Consider the following 13,886-nt stretch of genomic DNA (forward strand, 5'->3'; position numbering starts at 1 on the left):
CAAAAAAGTACAAAATCTAGCAAGTATTGCTTCAAGGTAATAAGAAGTTTTGGAAATATGTAACACATTTTTTTCAGCCATTAAACACTTCTCATATTGACCTTTTATATGGAACTCAGAAAACTGTACTAATATCTGGATTCCTAAGTATCATGGTCAGCCCACCAGTATGTCATTTTCTTTCAGAGGTCATCATTTCACATCCTGATCTTAAATTTCAATGCCGCAGAACCAAGCCCCCCTTCTGTTCTGAATTCTGTGGCACTGCCATGCTCAGTCGACCGCTTGCTGTGCCCACGCCAACAAAAACTAGTAAGATAACTTCCCATCCTGCGAACATACCATATATGGTTACCTGATGAAAGATGACCTGAAGACATTCCTACTAGTTTCTAACATAATGCCTAAAGTTCTTATTTATAGTTGATCATCTATATAATGACAGCTTCTTAGAATTTTAGACCAGTAAAATGCTGCCTAAAGCTATTTTTACAATATCACAATATTTCTTTTATTTTTTGAGATTACAATATAATTACATCATTTCCTTCTTCCCTTTTCTCCTTCCAAACTCTTCTATATACACCTCTTTGATCTTTGTAAAATAAATTCATAGCCTCTTTTTTCTTTCTTTCTTTTTCTTCTTTTTAAGATTTATGTATTTATTATGTATACAGAAGAGGGTGCCAGGTCTCATTACAGATGGTTGTGAGCCACCATGTGATTGCTGGGAATTGAACTCAGGACCTCGGAGAGAGCAGTCGGTACTTTTAACCTCTGAGCCATCTCTCCAACCCACCTCTTTTTTTCATTAATTGTTGTTACATACATATATTTATGCTCCTAAACATGTAAGTACAAACTGATCAATCTATATGTTACTTGTATATATATATGCTTTCAGGGCTGAACATGGTATCAGATAACCAACTGGATGCTCTTTCCATGAAACTATTTTTAATAATATTATTAATTCTTTGAGAATTTCATATAATGTATTTTGATCATATTAACCCCCTCCCCCCAACCCCAACTCTCCCAGATCCACTCTTACACCCATACCTACCCAACATTTTGTTCACTTTTTAAATTTTTTTAAAATCCATTCAGTCTAGTATGTGCCCCCTAAATATTCTTGAGGGCAGGGCAGGGTCAGCCTTGGAGAGAGTGGTCCACCTACCAGGAGTCATATCCATTAAGAAAACTGAATTTCTCTCCAGGAAGCGATAATTAACCAATAGATCTCTAGCCAAGGGTTGGTACTTCTTGCCCACCTCACCAGCCCATGGTGGGTGGTGCCATCCCTAGGCTAGTAGTCCTGGATTCTATTTTAAAAAAAAAAAAAGCAGGCTGAGCAAGCCAGTAAGCAGCTCCACTCCATGGCCTCCTGCCTGCAAGATCCTGCCCTGTTTGAGTTCCTGTGCTGACTTCCTTCAGTGATGGACTATGGATACGGAAGTATAAGGTCCCTTTCCTTCCCAACTTGCTTTTTGATCATGGTATTTCGTTGCAATCATGGAAACCTAACTAAGACAATGAACACCTATGTTTTCTCTCATATGTGGATAGCAGATTTAAAACTCTAGACATGCACATTTCATCTGGAATAGCCATAGGAATTAGAAAAACAGTGGGACAAAGAGATAGGGGATACAGTGATATGTAGGGAAACAGGGTGAATGGAACAGAACTAATTAAATGGGGCAGGAGGAGGGAGAGCTAACACTGAAGTGCCCTGACTTTGAAGGACAAGGATTGGGTCACCCCATCAAGCCTGCAGTACTTTCCTAATCCCAGAGGGAACAGAAGAGCAGTGTCAAAGCTTCCTCAGCATGTCTTACCAAGCAAGACTCATTCTAGTTCACCAGAATCACCATCAGACGATGAAAGAGACTAACTATAAAAGAATATTTAATAAGAAATCCAAAAACCAATGATGCTCCCTATAAAAGACTATCTGATTAACATGTGTTTTTACTTTTAATTTATTAGATTCACATAATATAATCATATTTTTGCAGGTAAAAGTATTTCTAACTTAGGAGTCCAAAAGATGTTCAGCTATTCTTCTGAATGCAAAAGTTTCAGTCAACATAATAACTTCTATAAATTAATGACAACTGCCTTACAGACATATACATTTATATATATATACATATATATATATAATATATATATATATATATATCATTTAACACGAAGTATATTTCATGTTTTACATAAACATTTTAAAATAACAATAGCTTTCCCAAATTTAAAAACTACTTCCTAGCCACAGGAAAGTTACATAAACTATGGTAAGTATACAGTAATCATTTCAGCTTATTAACAGGTTCAGTATAGTTAAAATATTTTAAGATAAAAACAGGGGAACAGTTCAAAATCTTTTATTATAAATAGTATCAGGAAATCAATTAGAAGGATGCAGATTCAAATCTAAACAATGATGTCTATAACTTATTCTCAAATGGGTCATTAAAATAATAGAGAAAACTAAGAGAAAGACAGTATGAGGAGAGAGATGATGTAATTGATGAATATGAGGGACATATACACAGAAGGTCACAGGACTACTGGAAATCTTCTGTAATTTTTAATTTTTCAATGAAATTTTCAAAAATTCACAGAAAAAAATAGAAAGTACACATTATCTTGGTTTTTCAAAGGGAAAAAAAAAATCCAACCTTGTTAGAGTACACCAAAATAATGTCCTCCTTTAAACTTTAGATTTGAAAGTAGGATAAAAAATAGATTCTCTTTACTAAAACCCTGAACCTCCAACTCCACCCCACTACCTAAACAATCTTCTCCAGCTAAAAATTTCATCATATGGACAAGTTGTGGCATAGCATGTCTTCAATCCCAACACTCAGGAGGCAGAAGCAGGCTTATCACTATGAGTTTGAAGCCAGCCTATTCTACATAACGAGTTCCAGACCATACAGGAGGGGGGGGGGGGTCAACCTATACTTTGAAGCATTCAGTTCATTTGGGCAGAGTGTAAGTTTTAAATATAATTATTAACAAGAATTAATAAAAAAGTGGTCCCTCAATGAAAAGCACATTCATTCTAAAATACTCACCCATTTTGTTTGATTCAAATAAAAACATTCCCCAGCGCAACCTTTGTTTGCAGTGTTTTTATGAAATCCCCACCTCCCTGTTTAGCAGAGACTAGCCTCAAATTTGCAGTCCACATGCCTGTGTGGCTGACACATACAGCTCACTAGCTAGTGAACAGAGAGCCACACGTTTTCTACCAAGGTGTGCTGGCTGAGTGAGATCTCCGCCTCAGCTCAGGCATTTGAATATTCCACGTGCCTGGCTTAGTTTTAGGAGTTGTGGCCTTGCTGGAGAAAACACTTCACTAACTCACCAGCTTCACTGGTTAAAAACCGGTGACACCATTCTGAGTTGGCTCTCTTGATTTCCTGGTTGTGGTTTGGAATGTGAGCTTTGAGCTCTTCCTGCCATCAAGCCTGCTGCCTACTGCCTGCTGTGATGAGGATGGACTCGTATCTCTCCAGAACCATAAGCCCAAAATAAACCCTTCCTTCTGTAAGTTGCCTTGGTCATGGTGTGGAACCACAACAGAAGAAAAGTTACTAATATACCAGGTTTCCTTCATATGTTAATCTGAAAATTGACTGTTATTATTCTACAATCATTTCCATTGAGTCTAGAATTGCCATTATCTATATATCATAGTAGTAAAGAATTCTACTTTTTATAGGCTACATCTGGATTTGTTCACCATGACATCTTACAGGAACTCTAAGTTTAAATACTTTTTTTTCAACTACCAACAGCTCAAATCACAATACTTTGCAGGAGGGGACTATGAATCTAGCAAGATCATCACAAAACTAAAACCCTATTTATTTCCACCTTATTGTTTCCATTGGGATAGGTAGGACCTGCAATTAGCAGATATCCCCATTTCTCAAATGGAATTAGGAAAGTAAATTTTATACAAAACTTCTAAAAATATGTAAGGTTAACAGCATCTTTTAAACTTTTTAAAATACCCAGTGGCCCAACAAAACTCTGTAACTTCTTCCCCAACTACAATTTTGGAACCTTTGCCTTAAAACAGAAATTCATTCACAAAAATCACACGAGCATCAATGACAGAAAAGAGCATATGTTAACTTTATTAAATGTTATCCTATTTACACATATCATAACTCACATATTAATATTTAATTTTCAGTGATAAATCCATAACACCTTCTATTTAAAAGATTTAGTTCTTTTAAGAAAATTTCTAATGTCATTGGTAAACAATTTATCCTGTATGTGGAGATTATTTCTTACTTTCTTGGATTTAGAGTGAACAAGCAAAGAAAGTAAACAAAATATAAGAATTTATTTTGTTTTGATTTTTTGAAATCCCAAGCATGATATAGCAGAAAAGCAAGATAATTTATTTTATAGCCAAGTTTTTATTATAATTACTCACCTAAGAATACATAAACAAATTCTGCCTCCTGATGTGAGTCTGCAGAACCCAAATCTCTGCTTACTTTCAATGTCTGTCAATACGAAGGTAAAGTGCTGTCCAACTTGATTCTGAGATGCCCTAAGATATAACAACATCACAAATTAAATCTGTGCTCATATTCTTTAAGACAAAAAGGCTTGACTGGTATTTGAATTGGCTTTGCCTTTGCAGTACTGGGTTCTAGAAGCTGGAATGATGTTCTATAACTAAAGGGTCATGAATCTGTATATCAGCTCCTGAGTCATGAGTCAAGCATCACAAGAGGTTCTAACATCTCACAGGTAGAGGAAGTCAATACAATCAAATGCCTCACTCGGAAATCAATGTTCATCCTACATTTTCAGAAAAATAAGTTCCCCATAAAATACATCATGAGGTTGGAGCCATGATTACTCACTCTGCAGAAAAATCAACAGATTCAGTCACTATACTCATCTCTAGCCTCTCTCTTGTCTAAGGTATTCTACTTTTCCCAAATTTTAATTGCTTGGATAGCAAATCATGTTGCTTCATCCACTGAGGGTGACCACCATCATGCTGAATTGCTTCTTCTGTTGAAATTCTTACCCAATGTAGTACATCACACCAAGCACTACTAGCATTTTTCTTAGCGTTATATTTTAGAATTATCAATAAAATGAAGAATCAAATACCAACTCAAAAGAATACACTTCCTACTAAAGAAACCTACTAGGTTATCTGTAATGAGTTTTACCTGATTTTGAAATAAGTAAGATAGAACCCAATGACATGTCCCACTTCAGGATAAGGGATGATATGTTACTAGACGAAATGTTTACTACCTCTGTTTAAAATGCATCAATATACTTCCATATTCCATATGTGATACTGGCTCACAAAACCAGACTAGAACTTGAGGTTCTATGTCCAAAAATAAAATATTGATGACATATAAATTTTGGTTTTAAAATATTCATATGGATTTTGAAAAGTTGAAAAATTACTACCAGTATTCTAAAACAGTAAATTATTTTGTCACAAAACACCGGTTATTAAACAAGTACACATCTAAATGGTCAGGGCAAGTACACATTTAAATGGACAGGGATTTTTCTAGTTTTATAAACTTAAAATAAATCCTCCAGTGATTAATGTATCCTCTAGTGTTTAAGATTTATAATTTCCTCTTACATTTTTTCTTCCTTTATTTTGTTCTTACTATTGACTTAATACTATAATTTTGGAATAAGACAGAATAACTAATTCTCCAGAAACTTAAGACAAGAAAGTAATTTTTATCAGCAATATTTATTAGTATCAACTAGCATACTATTAGATCACTTTACAATCTATACACTAAAATTTCAGTGTTACTCAGTAATCCTTGGCAAAGTATCTTCCTAAAATAAATTTTCTTTTAGAAACTTTTTATAGTACACTCAAATAAAACTAATAACAGTGATAAATCACACAAAACTATAAATGTCATTATGTCCAGAGATATCTATTATACTAAATTCCAATTGCATACAGAAGTTCACTTAGTATTTGCAGTGAAACAAAAACACAATGAAATTTTCAAAGCTACTGGGGAAGGTTCCCACAGCCACGGCAGTAACGCACTGTTGTTCTATGCTGCTGTTCTTGGGAGACGACGAACAGTGAGTTCATAACATCACACAGACACTCTTCCAACTAGGATGAACTGGTAGCGAAAAGGGGTACACACATCAAGCTTTAAAGACCATCTGAAGGCCCTGGTCAAAGACCAATGACAATTCTTTCCTGCTAGTTGTTACAATCCATACCTAAAGAATAAAAAGAAGAAATATAACCTGTGGCCAACATTTAAGATGTCCTCACTGGCCATGGCCAAGGAAGTAAAAGAATAATCTGAAAGGCATTATCTAATTATCTAATTCTGAACCTCACATCACCAGTGTTTGAACTGGGGGGGAATAAGGTGTATGTCATTTTCTTAAAATGTAGATTTAATCACTGTGAAATACATACTAAGAAAAATACAGTTATCTTATTGTTGACTTATACTGTACCTTTCCACGTCAAAGGGGAAACAGAACTTGGGCACGCTCTGCAGTACTTCCTACAAATGCAAATTCAAAATAAAGAGGATGCTTTAGAATGTTTATTTTAAATGCAGTTAAAACTTTTTTTGAGACATTTTCAAGGGGTGGATGAAGTATTTTTAAGACAAAGGCACAGGTTCTCAGACTAAAATAATTGATTATTAAAAAGGAATTAAGTGTGTGCTTTGGCAGATTGCACTGACAATGGCCGGAAGCCCCGGGAGGGAAAGGCCTGGCCTGAAGGGTATTAACACCCTTCGCATCCCTGCTGGGATCCCCTTCAACAAGGCCATATGGATCTCACAAGAAGTACCACACCATATGGGCAAGCTGTGTCTGCTGCTACTTGTACCACAGGCTAGCCATGGGGACTTTTCACAGATTCTGGCTCTAAAATATAAATGTTGTTTCAATTAGAATGCAGGCGGAGAAAAGGGAATGAAGTTGGCAGCAGAATGAATTACTGAGAAGGATAGCAACTCTGCATGTCCCAAAGGCAAATGGTTTTTTTAAGTTAAAAGACTTTGTATAGAGTCTAAAATATACATTTACGTGTTCAAACACACGGTATTAAATTTATTTCACATAGCCCTCTTAAATGCATATTTTAAAATAAGTCGCTATTATAATAGTTAAATATTAAAATATTAAGTAATTAGATATGAAAGATCAATGTTTTACTAAAACAGACAATAATCCTATTAAAAATTTAGAACTTATATTTGTTAAATTACAAAGAATGCAAACTGTCCGAGGTTGGAAAAATAAGAAAAAATGTATTTTGATGGATCTGAGCAAAACATCAAAATCTAACTTTGTATCTAAGGTCGCACCCATAATTACAGATACCATAAACATTAAAGTGAGATGATCTCATAAAGGAGCAGAAACTAAAGACAATGCCTGTTAAGAAGCAAAGGAGCAAATATCTTCACGAAGCAGTCACTTCCACAAATGCCTTTTACCAGTAAAATCAGACTGATCCGAATGCATAAAGCTTCTATAGAAATACAATACTAAGTATCTTTAAGTGAATTTCTTAATTTAAAAAAATATTTGGCAATTATTAATTAAAATAAAATACTATAGAAATCCAATAGCAATACTTAAGAAAAATTCAAGAGAAGAAACTCACAGAAACATACAGAAAAGCTTCATATTAAGGGGAAAAGCATGCTAACCTTAGGGCAAGTATGCAGGCTTGCTTATGAGTGTGTACCATTAAAAGTTTGAGCACAGACCCATGCTCAGAGAAAGTTACCTTACTCTTTACAATATCTTGCTAAATGTAATTTAAAAAGTCACTAGACATGAAATAAATGACTAAAAATGTAGCTTATTACAAATGAGGGCAGTTGTTTTCATTTGACTGTTGCTTAATTGTTACCTTGTGTCATATAACATGAAGTCATTTACCACATCAATAAAGAGTAGTAAGATAAACTCTTGCAAAACTCCCCACATAATTCAGAAACAATAAAAAGCATCCCAAGTCAATGTCTACCTCTGAATATATATAAAATAGCTGTATATTTCACATCAATTTTTATGCTCAAATTAAGGAAGAAGCCTCTCATTTAGTTGCTTAATCTTTCACAAACACCCTCTCTTCTCCATAAGCAACATGCATGCAACACACTTCTGCAAAACAGCCTCAGCTCGCTTCCCAACTGGCAGCAGCATCCCTCAGGGGACAAGTCTTTAAACCTCTTCACTCTTTAAAATTCAAGCAGCCAGCAGGTCTATAGACAAGTGTATAAACAGTATAGGGAGGGGAAAAAAGCCCTCCCCTCAGCTCCTGTCAGCGACGGGGCAGCTATGATGTTGACTGCTCCCTGACAGGATAAGCAGGGTGCACAAAGATCAATAGCTGAAGTCCCCCCAGCTCCAAGGACTTCCTTTCTTCTTTAATTACAGGTGCAAACTAAACTAAAGTTATTTTAAGGGGAGGGTGCTGAAAAGAGGAAAAAAGCATTCAGACAGCTTTTGTTCCTTGAGTCATTTTAATAATAGTGATAAATTAAAATTATACTTCTATATATATTAGCAATAAGTGTGAGGTTTTATATTCTCATTCTCTGTCTTTTTCTGTGTCTGTCTCCCTCTTTCCCTCTGTCTCTCTGTCTCTCTCTGTCTGTCTCTCTCTCTCTCTCTCTCTCTCTCTCTCTCTCACACACACACACACACACACACACACACACACACACACAGAGTTAATTCTAGACATGTATTTGCAGGTTAGTTAGGTGTGCCATACTGCTGACCACAAACAAGATAAGTTTCCTGTGTTACTAAAGGATTTTATTTCTACAGAAATTCCCTTAACCAAGAAAAATTTGAGTTTCACAATATTCCTAATAAAAATGTTACTCTCACACAAAAACATCATAATTGCTAACACATGTCATAGATAAAAACAGAAATAACAAAATGAATAAACTAGAATATGAAATTTTCAGAGCAAGTACCAATGGACAATAATGGATATTTTATACATGTTCCAAAATAGGAAATCTAACTATCATATTAATGACTGGAAATAACTCATGGAAACTTCTTTACTGGGTGTTTATCCCACAGAATATAGCTCACCTACAGAAGTGATCCTCAACCTTCCTGGTGCTATGACCATTTAATACAGTTCCTCATGTTGTGGGGAGCCCCCCAAGCAAAAATTATTTTTGTTGCTACGTCATAACAGTAATTTGCTGCTGTTATGAACTGTAATTTAAATATCTGATATGTAACCCCTGTGAAAGGGTCATTCGACCCAAAGGGGTTGTGACCCACAGCTGGAGAACCACTGACCTACAGCTTTGTGAAAGAGAAGAGTAAATGCTAACATTAGATGGACAGTCCACTCAACCCAGGAAGCTGCCATGCTTAAGGAAAAAATCTGCTTTAAATACTCTAAAATCCACAGTGATAGTGGTCTCAGAACTGCTTTGGGAAGAGTGGAAGATGAAACACATCATTTCTGGAACCTACTTCCCCTTCCACTTTGCCCAGCACTTCCTCCTGAACAAATGCAAGGGCTTTTGTTCTTACTAAAACTCCATACTTCCCTCTTTCTTGTTCTGCATAGGAAATCTAATCTACACCAATGACTTCAACTTTATGTATTCCAACTTCTTACAGCTTAGGCAGTTTGATGAAGTCCACAATTATCTATATCTATTACCTACCTTCCCATATCACTTTCTGAATAGCCCAACATCTCACTTTTAGGATGTTTACAAGTGAAGCTGTTGCCCGAGTTACAACCCTTAACATCTACAGTGACACAATCCTCTCCAAAGACACACAAACCAAAAATATGGCAATCATTTATACCCTTCCTCTCCCCCTGACTCCCATATATAACCAATCATTTACCAAGACCATTAATTAAATTTCACCATTATTTTGCTTTCCATAGCTGCACTGAAAAAGACCCTCTTTCAGTTAACCTCTAAACCTCCACTCCTGAGAGTTTATCTATCTGGGACAGAAATACCCACAACTGGGAGAGTTGCAGTGAAATGGTTGGGTCTCCTCTGAGGGTCAAAAAACCCGATTTGAAGGTTTCCAGTGGATAATCACTGCTCCTCCAATTAACACTATAATAAGTGATCCTATAACAGAGTTCAACAACAGACTGAATAATAATAAGGATCAGTTGAACTCTCCTAAACAAAGAGATGATGTAGATACAGTGAGGGACTATTTAACTCAACATCTCCCTCCAGGAATTAGAGATGTCTCTCCTGGTCTACTCTACTAAGCATATTGGTTTTTGTCCTTTCCATGCAATTATAGAATGAGTCACGAGCATTCAGCACATACACAAGGACACAGCAGCAATAACCAGTATCCAGTGAAGAAAGCATCTCTACTCTCCAGAAGCCTACCATGTGGTATCTAATTAGGCCCAGAGCCGCAACCCCGTCCCAAACTAATCATGGAAGGCAGATGGTTACCTATGAGCCTTGCCACAGACATGCTAAGAACAACCAGAATCCAGATTTCAAATAAGATCTTTACACAAATAATTATAAAGATATTTTGGTAAACTAATGTTCATAAGGCTCTCCACAATAATAGTATAGAAATAATAAATTTACACTAAAGTTTTAATGTACATAAACATAGTATTATATGAGGGTCATTCTCAAATATTCATAATTGTATTTTATGGAAAAAAAAACACTTCCAGAATCATTTTTACAACAACAAAAGTTCTATTTAGCAATTTTAATTCAAATTTTTCAAAAAGGGCATAGTTTTCTAAAGACAGTATTTGAATATATTAAGTAAATATGAAATAATTACATGTAACCATTCCATCTATCTGTGCTTTATATAAAGGAGCAATAGACTCTACAAAAAAAAAAAAAATCATACACTACTCAGCCACAGCAGTTTGGGTAACAGAACTGAGCTCGAGCCCCACAATTTACCCTAAGATGTAGCAGGGCATCTCAGAGAATTGCCAGGAAAACTGATGGCCACATTCCACATTCTGTTTCAATCAGGACACCAGGACACACCTTACTACCAGAGAGGCTACAGGAGATGACAGAGAGCCTGTCTAAACATCATCTCTTTTAAGAAGTGCTTTAAACTTACAAAGTCTATTCAAAACTTAAGAGAAAAATAAAATAAGTAGGATAACTAAGCCCATATGATATTTTTCCTCTTGGTTTTCACATTTTTCTGTTTGTTTTTTTTTTATTAGAAATTAAACTCATTTTCACCCCTCCTCAAGTCAGAGAAGACACACTAAATCTGTGTGTTTTCATATTAATATTGTTTAGACAGTTAAGCTAATTAACTTCACTATCAAAAATTCAAAATAAATTTTTATCATTAGAAGACTTCAGAACGAGAACGTCCATGAATCAGATAGAGCCAGAGGAGAGCGTTGTGCGGAATGATTTGAGAGAGTCGTGCTGGTAAGAGTCCGTCAACTTGACACAGCTGGGGCCATCTGGAAAAGGGAACGGGAACTGAGAAATTGCCTGGATAAGCCTGGCTTGTAGGCAAGTCTGTAGAATGTTTTCTCCATTAGTGACTGATATGGGAAGAACGTCCACTATAGGCAGTGCCACCCCTGCCCCGCCCGCCAGCCCATAGGTGGGCCTGGGCTATGCTATATAAAAGAGTGAGCCCCAGCCAAGCAAGCCACAGTGAACAGCACTCCCGAATGGTCTCTGCTTCAGTGTCTGCCTCCAGGCTGCTGCTTGAGTTTCTGTCCTGACTTCCTGTCGTGATGGACTATAACATGAAGATAAAATCAAGCCTGTCCTCTACAAGCTGCTTTTACTCATGGTGTTTATCACGGCAACAGAAACAAATGAGAAGAGGTGCTGTGTGCCTGTCACTCGTACACGGTGACACCTCTGCCTCCTGTCCCTTCACACTGGTCTAACACACAACCCAGAACACGCTCTCACACAAAAGGAGATGAGTGCTGGACATGTCAATAAAAGGTATAATTCATTGTCTCCGATGCATTTAATACGAGAAGCTTTTTAGAAGTATGAAAGTATATGTAAAACAAATGAGGATCCGGAGATTTTTGTCAAAGGTGCCATTATAAAATACCTATAATGTTTGGGGTTATCTTTAAACTTCTCACACAAGTAGATGTTGTGTATCTTGAACTTAGGCACCCCACTGCCAGATCTCACCCTCACCCTCCCCTCAGTCCGCTTTGTTCTCCTATAGTTTCATTTTGTGATAACATAGCTACATATATTACATATGTCTATAGAAAACCTGGGAACCATAATTGAAAAAAAACATGCAACTATCTTTCTGAGATTGGCTTTATTCATTTACTATATTCACTTAGCTCCAGTCTAATCTATTAGCCTGAATTGGACATTCTTATTCTTCTGAATGGCTGACAAAAAGTCCATTATGTATCTATACAATGTTTTCTTTATCCAGTGCTCTGTTGATGCACACCTAGGCTGGTTCCATAACTTAGCTGCTATGCATATTACTGCAGTAATATTTCATGCACACTGTTTCTGTGATATGTGACCTTAGAGTCCTCTGGGTAAACACCCAGCCTTTATACAATGGATTTATTTTAACATTTTTGAAAAGCCTCCAGGTTGACTTCCTTAGTGGCCATGAACATTACATTCCGAGGAACAGAGTGTAAAGGCTTCCCTTCTGTCCACAGCCCACACCCTCACCAACATATGTTGTCATTTGTTTCTTTATTGAGTACCGTTCTGACTTAGATGAGATGGAATTACAGTGGAGTTCTGATTTGTGATGATTCTAGTAAAGTTGAAGTGTCTCTTGTGAACTCTGCTTAGTTCATTAGCCAAGTTACAGACTGACTTGTCCTCTTACTGTCGAGTTGTTTTGTATATATTCTGATGCTAATTTTATGAGGTCCCATTTGTCAACAGCTGCCCTTGACTCCAGATCAACCGCAGTTCTTTTCAGAACTTCCTGGCTTATACCTACAACTTAAAACAGTTTTCCTTTCCCTTAATCATTTCAGAGTTTTAGGTCCTACAATAAAATCTTTGATCCATTTGGATTCCGTTTTTGGACAGACCCAAGGACGGGACCTGAGCTTCGCTCTTGGTGTGAATATCAAGGTTTCCCATGCCATTTATTGAAGAGGCTGTCTTTCAACCATTGCCTGTTTCTGGCACCATTGTAAAATTCAGGCAGCTATGGATGTGAGAATCTACAGTTGAACCCTCTACTGAATCCCACTGGTCTGTGTGTTTTGTTGCACAGCTCTGTGGTGTGACTTGAAGCCTGTCCAGCACCATCGTTTTCCTAAGATTGTTTTGGCTACTGGTGGTCTTCCATGCTTCCATATAAATTTAAGATTTGTTTTATTTCTGTGTAAAATGGGGTTTGCATTGAATCTGTAGATTACTTCTGTTGGGATATCTATTTTCATCATATTGCTCTTTTCCAAGTCAAGAGCATGAAAGGTCTTTCCATCTTCTAGTATCTTTTTCAATTTTTTTCTTAGATGTTTTAAAGATTTTGTTGGTTTTTTTGTTGCTGCTGCTGCCGTGGTGGTGTGGTGTTGTTTTTATTTTAAGACAAGGTCTCACTATGCAGATCAGGCTGGCACTGACCTCCATCTGTCACTGTCTCCAGAGTTCTGGGATTAAAGGCATGTGTCACCAAGTCCAGCTAGTACTTTTAAAGTTTTAATTATATGTCTTTCACTTCATGGGTAGGTACATTACAAGGTATTTTATGTCTCTGGCATAACTACTGTGAAAGGAACATGCCTCTGGGCTCTTCCTTAGCATGTTTGTTATTGGTATGCAGGAGGCAATTGATTTTTCTTTATTTCTCTCCTG

At 36.6% G+C, this 13,886-nt stretch overlaps 1 protein-coding gene across 2 annotated transcripts in view; it reads right to left on the minus strand.

Moving 5' to 3' along the window:
* The window catches only part of Dennd1b (DENN domain containing 1B), a 219,998-nt gene that overhangs the window by 144,042 nt on the left and 62,070 nt on the right, over positions 1 to 13,886 (minus strand). For both annotated transcript variants that reach the window (XM_036202682.1, XM_036202683.1), the window contains exons 4-5: positions 6,520 to 6,569; positions 4,463 to 4,582 (exon numbers count right to left, since the gene is read on the minus strand). In XM_036202682.1, the coding sequence (XP_036058575.1) occupies positions 4,463 to 4,582; positions 6,520 to 6,569 (170 nt within the window). The remainder of the gene's footprint in view (positions 1 to 4,462; positions 4,583 to 6,519; positions 6,570 to 13,886) is intronic.

Source organism: Onychomys torridus, chromosome 11, assembly GCF_903995425.1.
Source record: "Onychomys torridus chromosome 11, mOncTor1.1, whole genome shotgun sequence".
Classification (NCBI taxonomy): domain Eukaryota; kingdom Metazoa; phylum Chordata; class Mammalia; order Rodentia; family Cricetidae; genus Onychomys; species Onychomys torridus.